General features: G+C 42.5%; 1 protein-coding gene across 7 annotated transcripts in view; it reads right to left on the bottom strand.

Annotated features, from left to right (window-relative positions):
* Positions 1-13821, bottom strand: part of EPHA4 (EPH receptor A4) — a 226855-nt gene that overhangs the window by 80731 nt on the left and 132303 nt on the right. Inside the window, exon 4 of one of the 7 annotated variants that reach the window (XM_071751826.1) lies at positions 12300-12990. The exons of the other annotated variants lie outside the window; for them this stretch is intronic. Within the exon in view, the coding sequence (XP_071607927.1) occupies positions 12986-12990 (5 nt within the window). The 3' untranslated portion in view covers positions 12300-12985. Of the gene's footprint in view, positions 1-12299; positions 12991-13821 lie in introns of those variants that run through there. 7 annotated transcript variants of the gene reach the window in all.

Raw genomic sequence — 13821 nt, 5'->3', positions numbered from 1 at the left:
CTTGAGCTTCTGAACAGCCACTCCAGTTCATTTGCCAGATGCCACCAATTTGTGACCAGCTTTTAACTTTGGATAGAGGAAGAGAGTTCAAAAATTAACCACATAGTCCTGGCCATCATCCATCACCACCAAGCCTCTGCTAGGAATGAAGCAGCTATTATTCATTGCTTATGCAGCTCATATCAAAGTTAGCCCTGGAACTCCTGATTTTAAAGAGTGCTTGCTACGTACTCATTCGGGACACCACCTTCCCGCAGAAAACGCAAGCAGGACTTTTTAAGCAAATGGAACAGCTCATGAATCAGAAACCTCCACAGCTTGGGTTTGAACAGAGGAGCTCAAAGCAGCCAAGAATTTGCATGAATGTAACTGCACCCTTCCCTCCCACCCCCTGCAGCCCTCCCCGGGGCCCTGCCCCGAGCACCCCCCGCAGCACCCAGCACTCAGGAGGGGCGGGGCCCCTCTGAAGTCCGAGCTTGCTACAAGGCTGTGTCTCCAGGATTAAACGAGGCAGCCTCAGGCTGCTTCTGATGGGTGCTCATCAGCACCGGCTTCTCAGGACCATAAAAGTTGCCGAGGCCCTGCGCCTTCTTCCTTACATCGGGACTGAGGTGCTGACTCAGCAAGGCTGAGGACACTTCAGGCTAAGGACAGCCTCGTGGGAAAAGGCAGGGTTTTATAGGGCTTCCCAATACACCTTTTAGCAAAGCCCCACTCCTGCCTTTCCCTTCAGTATTTTCCAGAGCAGGACCAGTGCTAATCAAATACCCTTGCTATCCTTAACAGTTTAAGTACCTCAATTTGCACAGCTTATTTCATCCCAATGCAGCCAGCAGCTACGTAATAGGGCTTGCAACATTACCTTCCCTCAGACATTCACCCTTACATTTTCTTTCCTCTTCCTCAAAATGAAACTTGGTTAAATCACCACGAAACAAAATGCAAAGAACCAGACACTTCTTTCTTTTAAATGCTTTCCACTGACAACAAATATTCTTGGTGACTTGGGTTTGTTGAGCAATCACTTGCCAGTCTGCAGAAGACCATTTTCAGTGTTTGATTCTGTGCTTCTTACTTGCACACAAATACACACTCAGGGGCTCAGACAGAAGCTCCCACTCCATCAAACCCAACAGTCTGTTGTGCTGTGAGCTCCCCGGTGCCCAGCCCTGCCACCACAGCACCTGCTCCCAGCCCCAGCACCTCCACTCCTCTGACACATTGCTCCTCATCACTTGGCACTGTCATTTTTGACCCTGGCCCTTATTTCCTGCTACTCCCTCCCTGTTGCAATGACATTCCCAGCAAGAGTTTTACATAACAGCCTGGGGTACGTAGAGTGAGTAATTCTTTACAGTTCCAGTCATACACGGTGACCTAACAGACAACTTCACTGACAAGTTCTTCTAGCAATACCCTGTTCAGCAGACATTTTTCTGTGGAATGATGTTCCTATTCATACTTATGGCAATTAGAAACCCAAATTCTTTTTCCCTTTCTCCTCCCAGTCACCAGATAGCTGTGCCTTGAAGTGAAGCCAACCCAGGGGCTGTGCAGCAGGGCACGTAGGGGCTGAAGGGCCTCAGCACAAGTCTCCGGGGAATGCAACTTCAGCTGAACCTGCTGGGATTCAAGCACGATGGCTCCTCAGATGAGAGCTTATATAAAAAGGGCTGAGTCAGAAAACAATTAAACTAAAGAGATAAGGAAGATGGAACTGACTTTTAAACAAAAAGCATGGTAGTGGGCCAGGCAGGTGACAACTTGGCCCCAGTAAGCGTTTGGTGGTTTTCAGGGTTAACTGGAGAGGTAAAGCAAGCCCATAGAGTGAGGTCTTAGTATCAGGTAAATGGGGTCACTGTAAACTTGTCATATTTTATTGTCCCATTTTATTACTCTGGTATTGCAGAATAACACATTCAGACTGCCATGGGAGCACTACAATAGCCTTTGTAAGTTAAGAAACTTTAAAATGTTAATGGTAAAATCAGAAGGCTGTCTCAACTAAAAATACATTTCTAGCTTATTAAAAACTAAACCCCTGTGATTTGCTAGCATTCACATATTTCAAAAGAACAGTCCTTCTCTGGCACTTCACTAAACTCAGGAGTTTACACTAGCAAACAAAATGAGTGCTATAGTCTGAAGTTACTCTTTGATCTGGTAAATAAACCCACAGTGAACTCAGGTTCAATTACAGTATTTAAATTTATGACATCTACAGCGCTGTAACAAGTTAGTGACAAATGCCAGTTTCATATAGAAAACATGCACTAACATGCACAAGCTACCAAAAGGAAAATCAATTGGCTCTATACAGATGTATCAAAATGTACTTTGGCAGTTTCATGCACTTTTATATGCATTTGTCAATACATCTGATTGCACTTCTGGCTACTATGAACAACCCACCGTAACAAAGAAATTCCTAGTTTGCTGAAAAGTACAATTCACTTTGCTGCTATTTGTGCATGCACACTTACATTGCATATGCACAAATGCAGTTGTTACTGCCTAAATTTCATTTGCATGCAAAATACCTCTGGTGCAAATTACCAAACATAAGGGAGCCCATGAAATGTTAAAGACTTCAAAGGATGAGAGAAAAACTATTTACATTTTGAGCCTGATCCAAAGCACATTAAAGTCAAGGGGAGTCTTTCCATTGGCCACAACAGATGTTCTGACTCAAGGAAGTTTTGATGCAAGTTATTGACATAACAGTAGACCAGCAAGACCACAAAATCCACTTTCTGTAGAAACCAAAAGTGAACTTTGTTAAATACTGATTGACTGCTTTTAGTCATGGCAGTTGTCCCTCAGCTTCTCCTGGAACAGTTTTTGCTGCCTCTCTTGTTGTCTACAGCACATCTTCCTGTTCTGATACCACTAATTCATTCCAGTTCATTCAACCTAAGCATTATTCTTTTGTTGATGGCTTTTAAATTCTTTCTCACTCTGCAGATACTTTATGTACCATGGTACATGGACCAAGTAGAGAAATAATAGCAAGTTTATTTAAATAAGCTTGAATAATTTATTCCTTTTTGAATGGAACCTTTTTCCTGGCATGACCAAAAAAATAAATGAATTAGCAAAAGGATCATTTCTCTAGCACAAACATTGTAAACAAATGCCTTATCTGTTCTGTTTGTGTCACAAGTAAGCAAAATCAAACCCATGGCAATAGAACAAAAAATGTACTAGGCAGTAGTATACATTTTTCTTCCTCTCTTCCTCTATACTTCAAAGTCATAAGTACTCCTTACAGCAAAGGGTTTTATTTCTTGGTTCCCACAGCTCAGGTAATGATATCGTAACTCAAAGGTGGTGCAAAGCTTGCTATTGCTCTGACCTTGTAAACAATTTTAATATCTCTTCTCTCCATCCCAGCAGATTTACCATTATACCTGAACAGCCAACCTCTCCTCAGTAGGTACTTGTTTATTCCATTCAGCAGTGAGCACATGTGTTGCACATTAAACCCAACCTGGATGCAAAGAGGTTTCCATCTGCATGAGGGAGGCCACCTTTCAGCAGCCTGAGATAAATTTGCCAAATAACCGAGGTGTGTGGGAGGGAATGCAAAATTAAGCCAAAACACAGCAGAGCCACCCAAAGCAGGGAGCACAGCACCACATTGGCTGCACACATCTACTTGGGGCTTCTTCAAGTGTTTGAGACAGTGCCTTGTTCCTGAGGGGTGAAAGCAGCACTGCCGTACAGGGTTGGAGGAAGCAGGACCCAGATGGAAGCTGAGTTTCTGTTGTCTTTCTGGGTAAGCCAGCAACAGGCAGAGCTTCTGGTGGCTGCTCTGAAGATTCCCTGCCATCCTCTATCATCACCACAGGCTCAGGGATGGAGGGGACACTAAAGCCAGTAAAATGAAGTTACATTGGTAATTCATCGAGCCACAATCCTTTGGAAAAGCCAGGACCTGTCCAGTGTCACTGTCTGTGACGGACTGGAAGAGACAGAGGAGTATCCAAGATGCCTGGAGAGGGTCCTGGTTGACTGAAACTAGCTGGTTAGTTAGCTGGAAAACTGAAATGCAGGGCAAGAGCTCTAGCAGCCAAGAGATCTCTTCAGACTGGAAAAGTTTATCCTGGGGGAATGGGATCAGGAGAGAGCACAGTCAAGTCTCTATTTCTAGGTCTGGCCCTGAGAGCCACCTTTCAGCAATAAGATGATGGTGATTCCATAGCAACTGTTCACAAGCATTTACCACAAGAGATGAGGCTGGAGACAGACCCATTCAGTCTATTCCCCTGGCCCATAAGAGTTAAACCATGCCACTGGATGACTTTTTCTGAAAATCCTCCAGTGCAGAGATTTCCCCACATCCCTGGGCAATCTGCACTGACACTACAGATCCTTGTGACTATGAATTTTTTTTTTTTTTTTTTTTTTTTTTTTTTCCCCTTGGGTCTAGCCTAACCTTCTCTTTTTGCAATTTAAGCCCACTATTTCCTGCTCTGTTACCAACTCCATTTTTAAAGCCAAATTCTATGTGCTTGTGCTTAAAAAAAAAAAAAAAGGTGAGAGACATTTCAAGCACATCCAAATTCTGAACTTCTTGAAGTGAACTGGACAGTAAGTGCTATCATAGGCAGAAAGGGTGCCTTATCCTCTTAAGCATGAATGAGAGCTACAAACCCATCAGCCAAGGTCTGGAGTAGTTAAAGCCACCAGCTAGTATTTTGATTATTTTTTATTATATTTTATCTTTTGGCCTTTGAATAAGGCTAAAATACAGTAGTGGATGTGTTCTAGAAAGCCTATTCGAGGAACAAATTGAAAACTGCTCTCAAAATTTATTTCCCCTTATCATGTGTACTTATTTGTTATCAAAGGCCTGCTGCAAGATTCATGATGCTGAGGCTCAGGGCAATAAACAATTTACTTTGAGAACTCACATACAGACTGAATGAAGCTATAAGAATTACAAGCTAATAGAGAAAGAAAAGGCAGATTGCATCAGCACTGGGCTGTCTTGATAGTGTCTCTAGAAAGCATCAATAATGCTTAATAAAACTGATGTTATACCAGTATTGTATAAAGAATGTCTTGTCTACAGAATGTTTTACTAAAAAAATAAATTAAAAAAAAAAAATAAAGCAACAACAAAAATTATCTGGAAGAAGACAGGTTATCCTCTATAAAAACAGTTGTAAGGCCTTATTTTCCATTTCTTTGGCACTACTCATCCATAGTCTCACCACTGTGGCAGACCACTTCCCTGTACAGAATCAATCAGGGCAGTGCCACCAACCAGGTCCAAGTCTTCAGACTGGAAAATCTCCTGGGAAACATTAAGAACCTTTTTCCAACACCTGCCAGCATTACAGCAGGGGAGACAAGGAACTTTCATCTTTCTCATCACTAGAAGTGCTAGGTAAATTGCCAGAATATCTCATTTCCATACTTGCTTCAGATTGTTTTATAATGGGCAAATTCTGCCCTCTGCTAGTCTTCAACAACCCTTTCTAACTCTGCCCAAGTGACATAGCTATAATATTTGACCTAATTGCATTTTAAAGCTCGAGCAAGGCTCTCGCACTCTAAGCTGAGCCAGGCAACTTTTTTCTTTGCTCTACCCACACGTCCCTGTGACACAATACTTCTGACAGGTTGCAAATTTCTGAAGAGTTATTCCTTCCAAACAAGTATCATCTTCCTTGTTATTTACCTGGGCTGAAGGGCAGTTCACCATCATTTATGACAGAGGTGCAGAGACAAGTGAATAGCAATTACTCAGCATTTGTTAAAACGAAGGCCTCACCTTTAATAATTGCACAGTCACATTTCTTTGTGCAGGGTCAACCAGAACTCCGGAAGGGAGACTTGCTGATTGACACAAATATGTTTGTATTTCAAAGGGCAAACTACAAAGTCAAGTAAAAGGCAGTGTTTGCACAAGAGTTAACTTAGCCGCTTGGCATTCTGAAGGAGCTCAACAATCCCACGGAAAAATCTCCTTTGCTCTGCTACCATGCATTTTTAACTCCAACTTTAATACAGGTGTATGGAGAGGTCAAATTACCATGATCCCTGCAGAAGACAAGCTAAATGCACAACCACAAGAAACAGGAATTAAGAGTGACCTCTTAAGAAGCAGAGCAACATAGTGGGGCAGAGCTCTTTCTCCCCAGTATCATCACAGCCATCTGGAAGCTGCTATAAACTCAATGCAAGTTAAGATCCACAGGACTCCTCTGACAGCATGGAAAGACAAAAACCAAACAGGACAGACAGACTTCCTTTCTCACACTTTCATACTTTGATTACTGCTCATCTAAAAGCCAAAGGACCAGTTCTGCACAGCCACTGCTCCGGTGCAGCCTAATGGGAAAGAGATGCAATATTTCAGATCACACAGGGCTCTTAGGATTTCACCATTCCTGCTAAGACAAGGGCAGTTCCCTGCGGTGCTGGATCAGTCCCCAGATGCAGCTCCTTTGGACTCCATCAGAGCCAGCACTGCTCTTTCACAGCAGACAAGGTCTTCTGCCCCTTTCTGGAGCCAGCCAGCTGCCCTCCCTGGCAATGGGGTGACCACGCTCCTTTCAGCACCTCTGCTGCTGCTCCACACTTTACTGCAAGTGACTGTGAAGTGAATTTGTTCTCTTTTCTCTCACAAATTAAAGTGCTCTATCTATCCTAAATCTGTAAATGGGTGCTTTCACAGTGCCCACAGCTCTTTGAGCTCACTTTCCCAAGCTACTGAGTGTGCTGAATTCAAGGTTACCAAGTACATTAAGTGCGGGTACATTAAAACTGGGAAGCAAATGCATGTCTTCAATGGGCCACTGAGAACTTTTAGGTGAATCAACTAAATGGATAAAGGATCTGCACATGGGTAGATTCAGCCTAAAAAGATGGAAACAGTCTCGCGGGTGATTAATGAGGCACCTTAAGTTATAGGCACTGACTTCACCTCTTTAGTTGACTCCTTTCAACCTTCCTCCCCACACAGACAGGCCTTTGAACCTCAAAGCATAACAAAACACTGTACATTATCAGCCATGCCAATGCAGATGTATCCAGCAGCCACTGAAGTGTCTAGTCCAGCTCTAATTATTGGATCCAGTATTTTAATATTGCATGCATTTTCAGAAGCAGTCCAGATCTGGGTCAGTGTGACAGAACCGTGCCTGGGATTAGCACAGAAGGACAGTTTCTAATGCCCTCTGGGAACAACTTCAGCAACAAACTACCAAAAAAGTTCTTCCACATGAAGTGTAACTATTACTAGTAGAGATTAAACATTACCTGGAAAGTACTCTCACTAACTGCAGAGTCCTTGATTAATGAGCGTGTAGGAAACTGGTTCTTATTTCAGCTGTCTTACCAGCTCTAACTTGGACACTTCTGATCATCACAAAAATAAATGAGGAAATCCACAAATTAATTATGAGTGGACAAAATGCACCAACCTAATAACTGTTGCCATCCTTCAGCGATTAAGGGGAGGTTGGCAGGCGTGCAAATGCAAACACTGAAGCCACTAAACAGAAACTGCAACAGAATTAAGCTATCTTCTAGAATCTCTGATGCACAAGACCACAGGAAGCCTCTCACAAAACAGTCTCTATTTCAAAACAGCTCCAGTGGAATTTTGACTGCAACAAACTGCAATCGTTTGTTGTTTTAACACTGATGAACCCAGGAGGAACATTCAGTGCACACCCCATCCCAAGGAGGGGTGAAGGGGCTCTCTCTCCCACCAGGGCATGGACGTGGAGCACTGCACAAAGGTCCCAGGAAGGCCTTGATCAGAGTGCAAGAGTTTGTTAAGCAGAAAGCCAGAGAGTAAGAGTCAGAGCTTTGGAGGTTGTCACTGCAGGTTTGAAAGCACACAGTCTGGGGCTCCAGACCATGCACTGGGGAAACCAGAACCAGCTTCTTGGGTTTATCAGCAAACATAGTTATATATAACAATCTCCTGCTATACCTACCCAGCAGCCACTGCCCCCAAGCATACATGTGAAACACTAGTGACTACACACACACACTCTTTTTAATTTGTGTCTACTTGTCTCTTGAAAAAGCCCAAAGAAGTCTTTTGCACATACCAGTTAAGTACAATGAAATGGAATATCCCAGCATCTGAAGAGGAGTTCAGACAACTTGTGCCCTACCATTGATCTATTTCTCCCTATGCTTTTCTTCAAGTTCTCTCCATAATTACATGAGCTGCTTGATCTTCCCAAAGCTACCAGTTTCCCCAAACCCATTTTCAAATTGCCATCCTTGAAAGTGCCTGGACATAGGATCCAGCTCTCTAAACTTCGTGCAAGCCACGCTGCTACTGACAGCTCCCCTGAAGCACAGATGCAGACCCCAAGAAAGGGTTGCCCAGGCCCAGTACCAGTAGAGAGCAAGCAGGGGAAGGTATTGATCGGGTCCTTTTAACATGCTAATATGCCCAGTGGCTGCTTCAGTCACATTGGCAGGCTGGACACTTCAAAAGGAAACTGTTTTCAAAGCAGGGATGTCTTTTTCAACTGCAGAAAACACTTAAACTGAAAACAATTGAATTCAAGCACCAAGTTCACAGAAGCCCTGATCGTCACAATTCTCCAGCTCCCCAGACAGAGATGTTTGATGTATGGAAAGACAGACTTGTTAATTACTGCTGTTTAAATGTGGCCTGGCAAAAAGCCTCTAGGAATTAAAATTTAAAAATCCACACCCTTTAAACGTACACTTCAATATAAAGATAACCTGTATTGGTATTAAAAAAAAAAAAAAACTAACAAAACCTAAATAAATCAGCCACAACTCCTTGAAGTGTTCTACTGATTTCCCCCACCACCACTCCTCAGAAGTAAAGCATAGTTAAAATTAAATTTCTGTAATTCAATTTCCGTAATTCAGCATCAACACTGGAGAGCATTTTGGCCTTTCGTAGCGTTGATAATGGGGAAAATAAAGCCAATTGTTCAACCCTTTCAGACGGCTGAGAATGCATGGTGAAGGCCAGACAAAACCCACAGTGTGACAGAAGCATTATTAAAATATTTCAGAACGCAGCAGCCTTATTGACTAATGTCTTCACTACCACCACACAGTCTTAGATCACTGGCTAAATGCAATTCAAGGAATGGATACAATGACAGGATTTAATTAACTATCTGTGGAAGTACTGAAATCAGTTAGAAGCACAAGGTTTGCAGACAGGAATCAGAGTGTTTTGCATCCACACTCAGGGTTCACATCGTGCTTCTAGTAAAAGCAGAGATGAGCTGTGAAAACCTGGAGTGGTCTCCAAGCTAGGGGAGATAACTGTAGCTCTGACCCACTGCACATAATTCTGCTTTCAAAGATTAAAGAGACAAAAAAAAAAAAAATTGAATTTCCCTTAAGAATGTCTCTATTTCCAAGGCTAAAGCCAGTGTTGGTCTGAAAGCATGAACAGCTGAACTCAGATGAAGGAAGAGCCTCAGCCATCCAGCTCAGCCTGCTCCTCTGGACCCCTGCCCAGGACAGCCACAAGCCACCAAGCCAAGCCCCAGCTGCACTGGCAGCACCAGTCATCCCCCTCCACTCTCACCTGCCCTCACAACGGGAAGGAATTCGGGATGCTGCTGACCTCTAACCCCTGACAGCAGGGCACAAAAAAAGCCCATGGGAAGCCATGGGAGAGCACGGCAACCAGCGGGGAGCTGACTGTCAGCCTGACATGGCCTCTGGAGCAGGCAGCATCATCACAACAAACTTATTCACAGAAACAAGGCATGAAGAGATAACACCAGAAAATATGAACAAAATGGAACTTGTTTCCTTGCCACTAAATTGTTAGCTTTATGGGACTTCATGCTGAACAGCATGAAAAAGATCCAATTTGCTTTGAAGCGCATTAGTCTAACATCCTAATTATTGTTTACATTGCCATTTGCCTTCTATTAAGAATTGAATAATTACCCAGTGCTCCATAGTTTAAAAATACAAGCAAACAGGATTATCTGGGTAATTAAGATACTGTAATGCAGCTTTGTACTGTGGCTGTACAAAGCATTCACACAGACAAGCAGGAGCAATAGTTATCGATTGCCTTAATTCCAATGATGTTTTGAGGAGCTCCAGCATCCAAGGTGGGTGACTCCTTAGAGAAATGTGACCAATGTCTCTGATGAGTGTGGGCAGGGAGGACTAAGCCTTTCCTCTGCTCTCACCTCAGCCACAGGCATCCTGTGTGCCACTGGGAAGTCACCTCCTCTTCCAGCCCAGGAGCCCCCCATGCCTGCTGAACCCACAGCCTCCCCAGTGCTGCACCAGGCCCCCAGCAAACACAAGGACTGATACTGAGCACACCTCTTGCACTGGGGCGTGGAGATGAATTGCATTTTACAGATTGCTTTAGTGAGACTGAAACCCACCCATAAAGAAAAAAAAAAAAAAAAAGTTAACCAGCAAACCAAGTTTTCTCTAGGCACCCATGACCAAATGAGCCAAAGCAAATACCAACTGTACAGTGCAGGGCTTTTTTTAAGCCTTAATAGCCCATCCATATTGTACTTTAAACAGCATGACCTCCCCTTCTGGGTGACTATTAGAACAAAAGCAAAGTTTTTGCACATTCCTTTGTTGTTTAAAAGAGCCTTTCCTCCATTTAATTATGCCACCAGGTTTCACACTGTGCAGTTTACTACCCCTGTGAAATTACCTTCAAGTTAAACACTAATTGGACATCCAACAAAAACGAAAACCCCCCACAACCTTGTTTGCCCTTCTGGTTTCTTATAGGATGTAGGCCCAGCACGATCAGGGTCCCAGTTTCATACCACTGATTTATAAAGACACAAAATGAAAAACAGTGCTTTAAAGAAATACAGCACATTCGTGCAGCATGTGTTCTAACTTATATCAATAAACCTTTCAACAAATTCGTTCTGAACAAGCCTGTGTTTTGGGAGCTTTTAATGAGCCTCAGCTTTATTTCAAGCCAAAGGCAATTTTAAGTGAAGCTGAAATAAAGAAAAGTTAAAAAGAAAAGAAAGCCACTAAAACCAAAAATAAAATAAAATATGGGCTCTTGTGTAATCATGAGGCTTAAGAAAGTAGAACTTTTCTCACACATTATTTTCTTTCGATAAATAAAGACAGGAGTTCATTTGTGCCTATTTATCCAAGTGCTACCAGCCCATTTTCCTTTTGCACCAAACTGCAACTGGAAGCCCAGGCCATTTCTGCAGCCAGGCCAACAAAGCAAAGGGCACTCACTGTACCAGGGCTGAGCAGGTCAGCTCAGCATTTACAAAATGCCAGAAGCTGTAGTGATCTTTCATGTACGGGTGTGCACACACACTTTTAGCATGGGGGATCCCACCTCCCAAAGGCAGTCATGCCCCCAGCTCAGGTTGTAGCTACTGAAGGTCTTCATGGTCCTTGGTGAACATCTCCAAGAGATGACACCCAAGGGCCTCCAGTCCTAGCAGGAATGAGAAATAGCACTCTGCAGCTCCAGCTATCCTTCTACAAATGCAGCCAGGGGTTTGGAACATAGGACTTTCTCAGACACCAGTCTGAAGCAAGCAAGCAGGCTACAGAGACTGGGGAAAGAGTTCCAATCAGTCCTAGTCCAGAGACCTGGCAAGACAAGGAGAACACCGTGCAAGTATTACACTATCTCTTAAACAAAGAGATCAAAAAAAAGCAAAACAGAATCCATTTGCATAAAATCCAAATCTGAGCTCTGCATAAACAGAAGGAGATTTTGGCTGGCTTTTCCAAAGGAAGCTCTTATCTCCTTTGTGAAATGGGGAAATGGGTGTGCTACTTTGCATGAGGGTGTATACAAAAGATGTAAATGAGGAATTTGCTGCATGCAAAAGGCAAAGCGGCCGACAGCTGCCAATCCTCATTCACAGAGGGAGCTTCCTTAGTCTCCAGCAGGAGGAAAGAGAAGGGAACAAACATGTTTGCTTCCCAGGGAGGTGAAGCAGGCTCTCAATATTCATAAAATGGCCATTTAGTCATGGGAGTGTTAATTGTCTCTGATTCACAAAACTGTGTGACCTCACCTGCTCCCCTGCAACATATCAAAAGATGTGGCATCATGGAACGAAACCAGATTTATATCTCACAAGTTTGGGGGGCTTGTTGATGCAGTCTCAAAAGACTGAAGCATTTCTTTAATCACTTTTCACAAGTGCAATAAAGATCAAGCTCAGTGAAGCATATTATTAGACAGATAATAACCCTTACCCAGCCAAGATATAAATACTGAAGTCATCACACACAAGATGAGCTGTCTGAAAGGTTTTGTTTTGCCTTTTTTTTTTTTTTTAAATAAATAAATAAATAAATATAGCAAAAAAAGAAACCACAAGAAACAGAAGATGGTCTATATGCCCCAGAAAAGACTACTTGGACCTGCCATGAAATTCATCCCACCACAAAGCTCATCTGCCTTTGACTCTGAGAACTGTGCTTTTACTGGTAACGTGGAGAATACGGACCAGATATTGCTCCCCTGTGTATCAGCAGGAATTTTGTGCAGGAATTCAGGAGGAGGCAAACCCAGAGCTCTTCTCCAAAGTATACGTGAAGAGATAATTGCTTGACAACTGTAGCTCAACTTTGGAGGGACTGAGGGAGGAGGAAAAAATTACAGAGTCTGCAATGCAATTTAAATGGAGATTCTGAAATGCATCGGGTGGTACAAAAATCAGTGGGAGAAACCCTCAGAAGATCTATTGAGCTACACAAGAACATGAAATAACCAAATCACTCTTTCAGCAGAGAAGATAACCACCTAAATTTGGTTCAGACAGACTGTGTTTCAGTATCGCTCCCCTGCCCCTTCTGGTAGCTTCCATCTTCTCCTCTCCTTTTAAAATGTAACATGTTGAGTCTGTGCATTTATTTCTCCTGCCAAAAATAATCAACCTGAAAAAAAAATCCTTCAGAAATCTCAGATCTGCCCAGTCTTAGACACCCTTCTGATTACCCTTTTGTGCAGCCAGACTGTTCATCAGTGTTATTCTGGAAAAAAAAAAAAAAAAGTTGTCTATGACTAAAATGGGAAAGTAGATACAAATTACTTCACTTCCCACCTTACAAAACCCACCATCCAAAAAAATCTTATCACGGGAAAAAACAATTAGTCTGTCCTCTCTGATGAAAACTGAATTGCTACTCTATATGATCACAGCCACTCTTCAAAGTCTCTGAGATAAAAAGAATCTTATCATTCAAATTGTTACTTCTTAGGGATGCTCTTATCAAAGTTTGAAGGAAAATTTTAAAAACAGCAGTGATATGAAACCAGGACTGAGCTGTATTTTAAATGACACTGGATTTTCTGCCAATTGGCCAATTCACAACTCAAAAAAGCAAGTGTAGATGAAGACAAAGCTGTTGGCTCTCATAACCTTTACAATATCACAGCAAAAAATCTCAACTGTCTCACATATTTATACTAAATGGCAGGCCTAAAATTGAGATTTGTAATTTCACAGCATCAAAATCATCACAGATGGCTACAGTCTATTGCTTCTTTAATCTGCCTTTTCTTCCTTCCTGCTTGTCTTCCCCCCCCTCCTCCTTTGACTTTAAAAGATGTGTTTTATCATAAGGAAATAATAACTAAATCCAAACCACATAACATTAATGCATAACAAAACAATTTACATGACAATGATGCATACAAGAAAAGTTTAAATTACTTTATGTCTCAACTTTGCCCTAAAGCACTAATAACCTTAGCCTTGATATTTGCCACCAAGTTAGGACAGTTTCAGATTCCATCAACAGTATTCCACAATTATGCTCTCCTAAATGGATAGACATTAGTGAAAGAGGTTTGGGGAAGAA

Source organism: Heliangelus exortis, chromosome 9 (assembly GCF_036169615.1).
Source record: "Heliangelus exortis chromosome 9, bHelExo1.hap1, whole genome shotgun sequence".
Classification (NCBI taxonomy): domain Eukaryota; kingdom Metazoa; phylum Chordata; class Aves; order Apodiformes; family Trochilidae; genus Heliangelus; species Heliangelus exortis.
The sequence above is the reverse complement of the archived record's forward strand: the minus strand, read 5'-3'. Positions and strand labels throughout refer to the sequence as shown.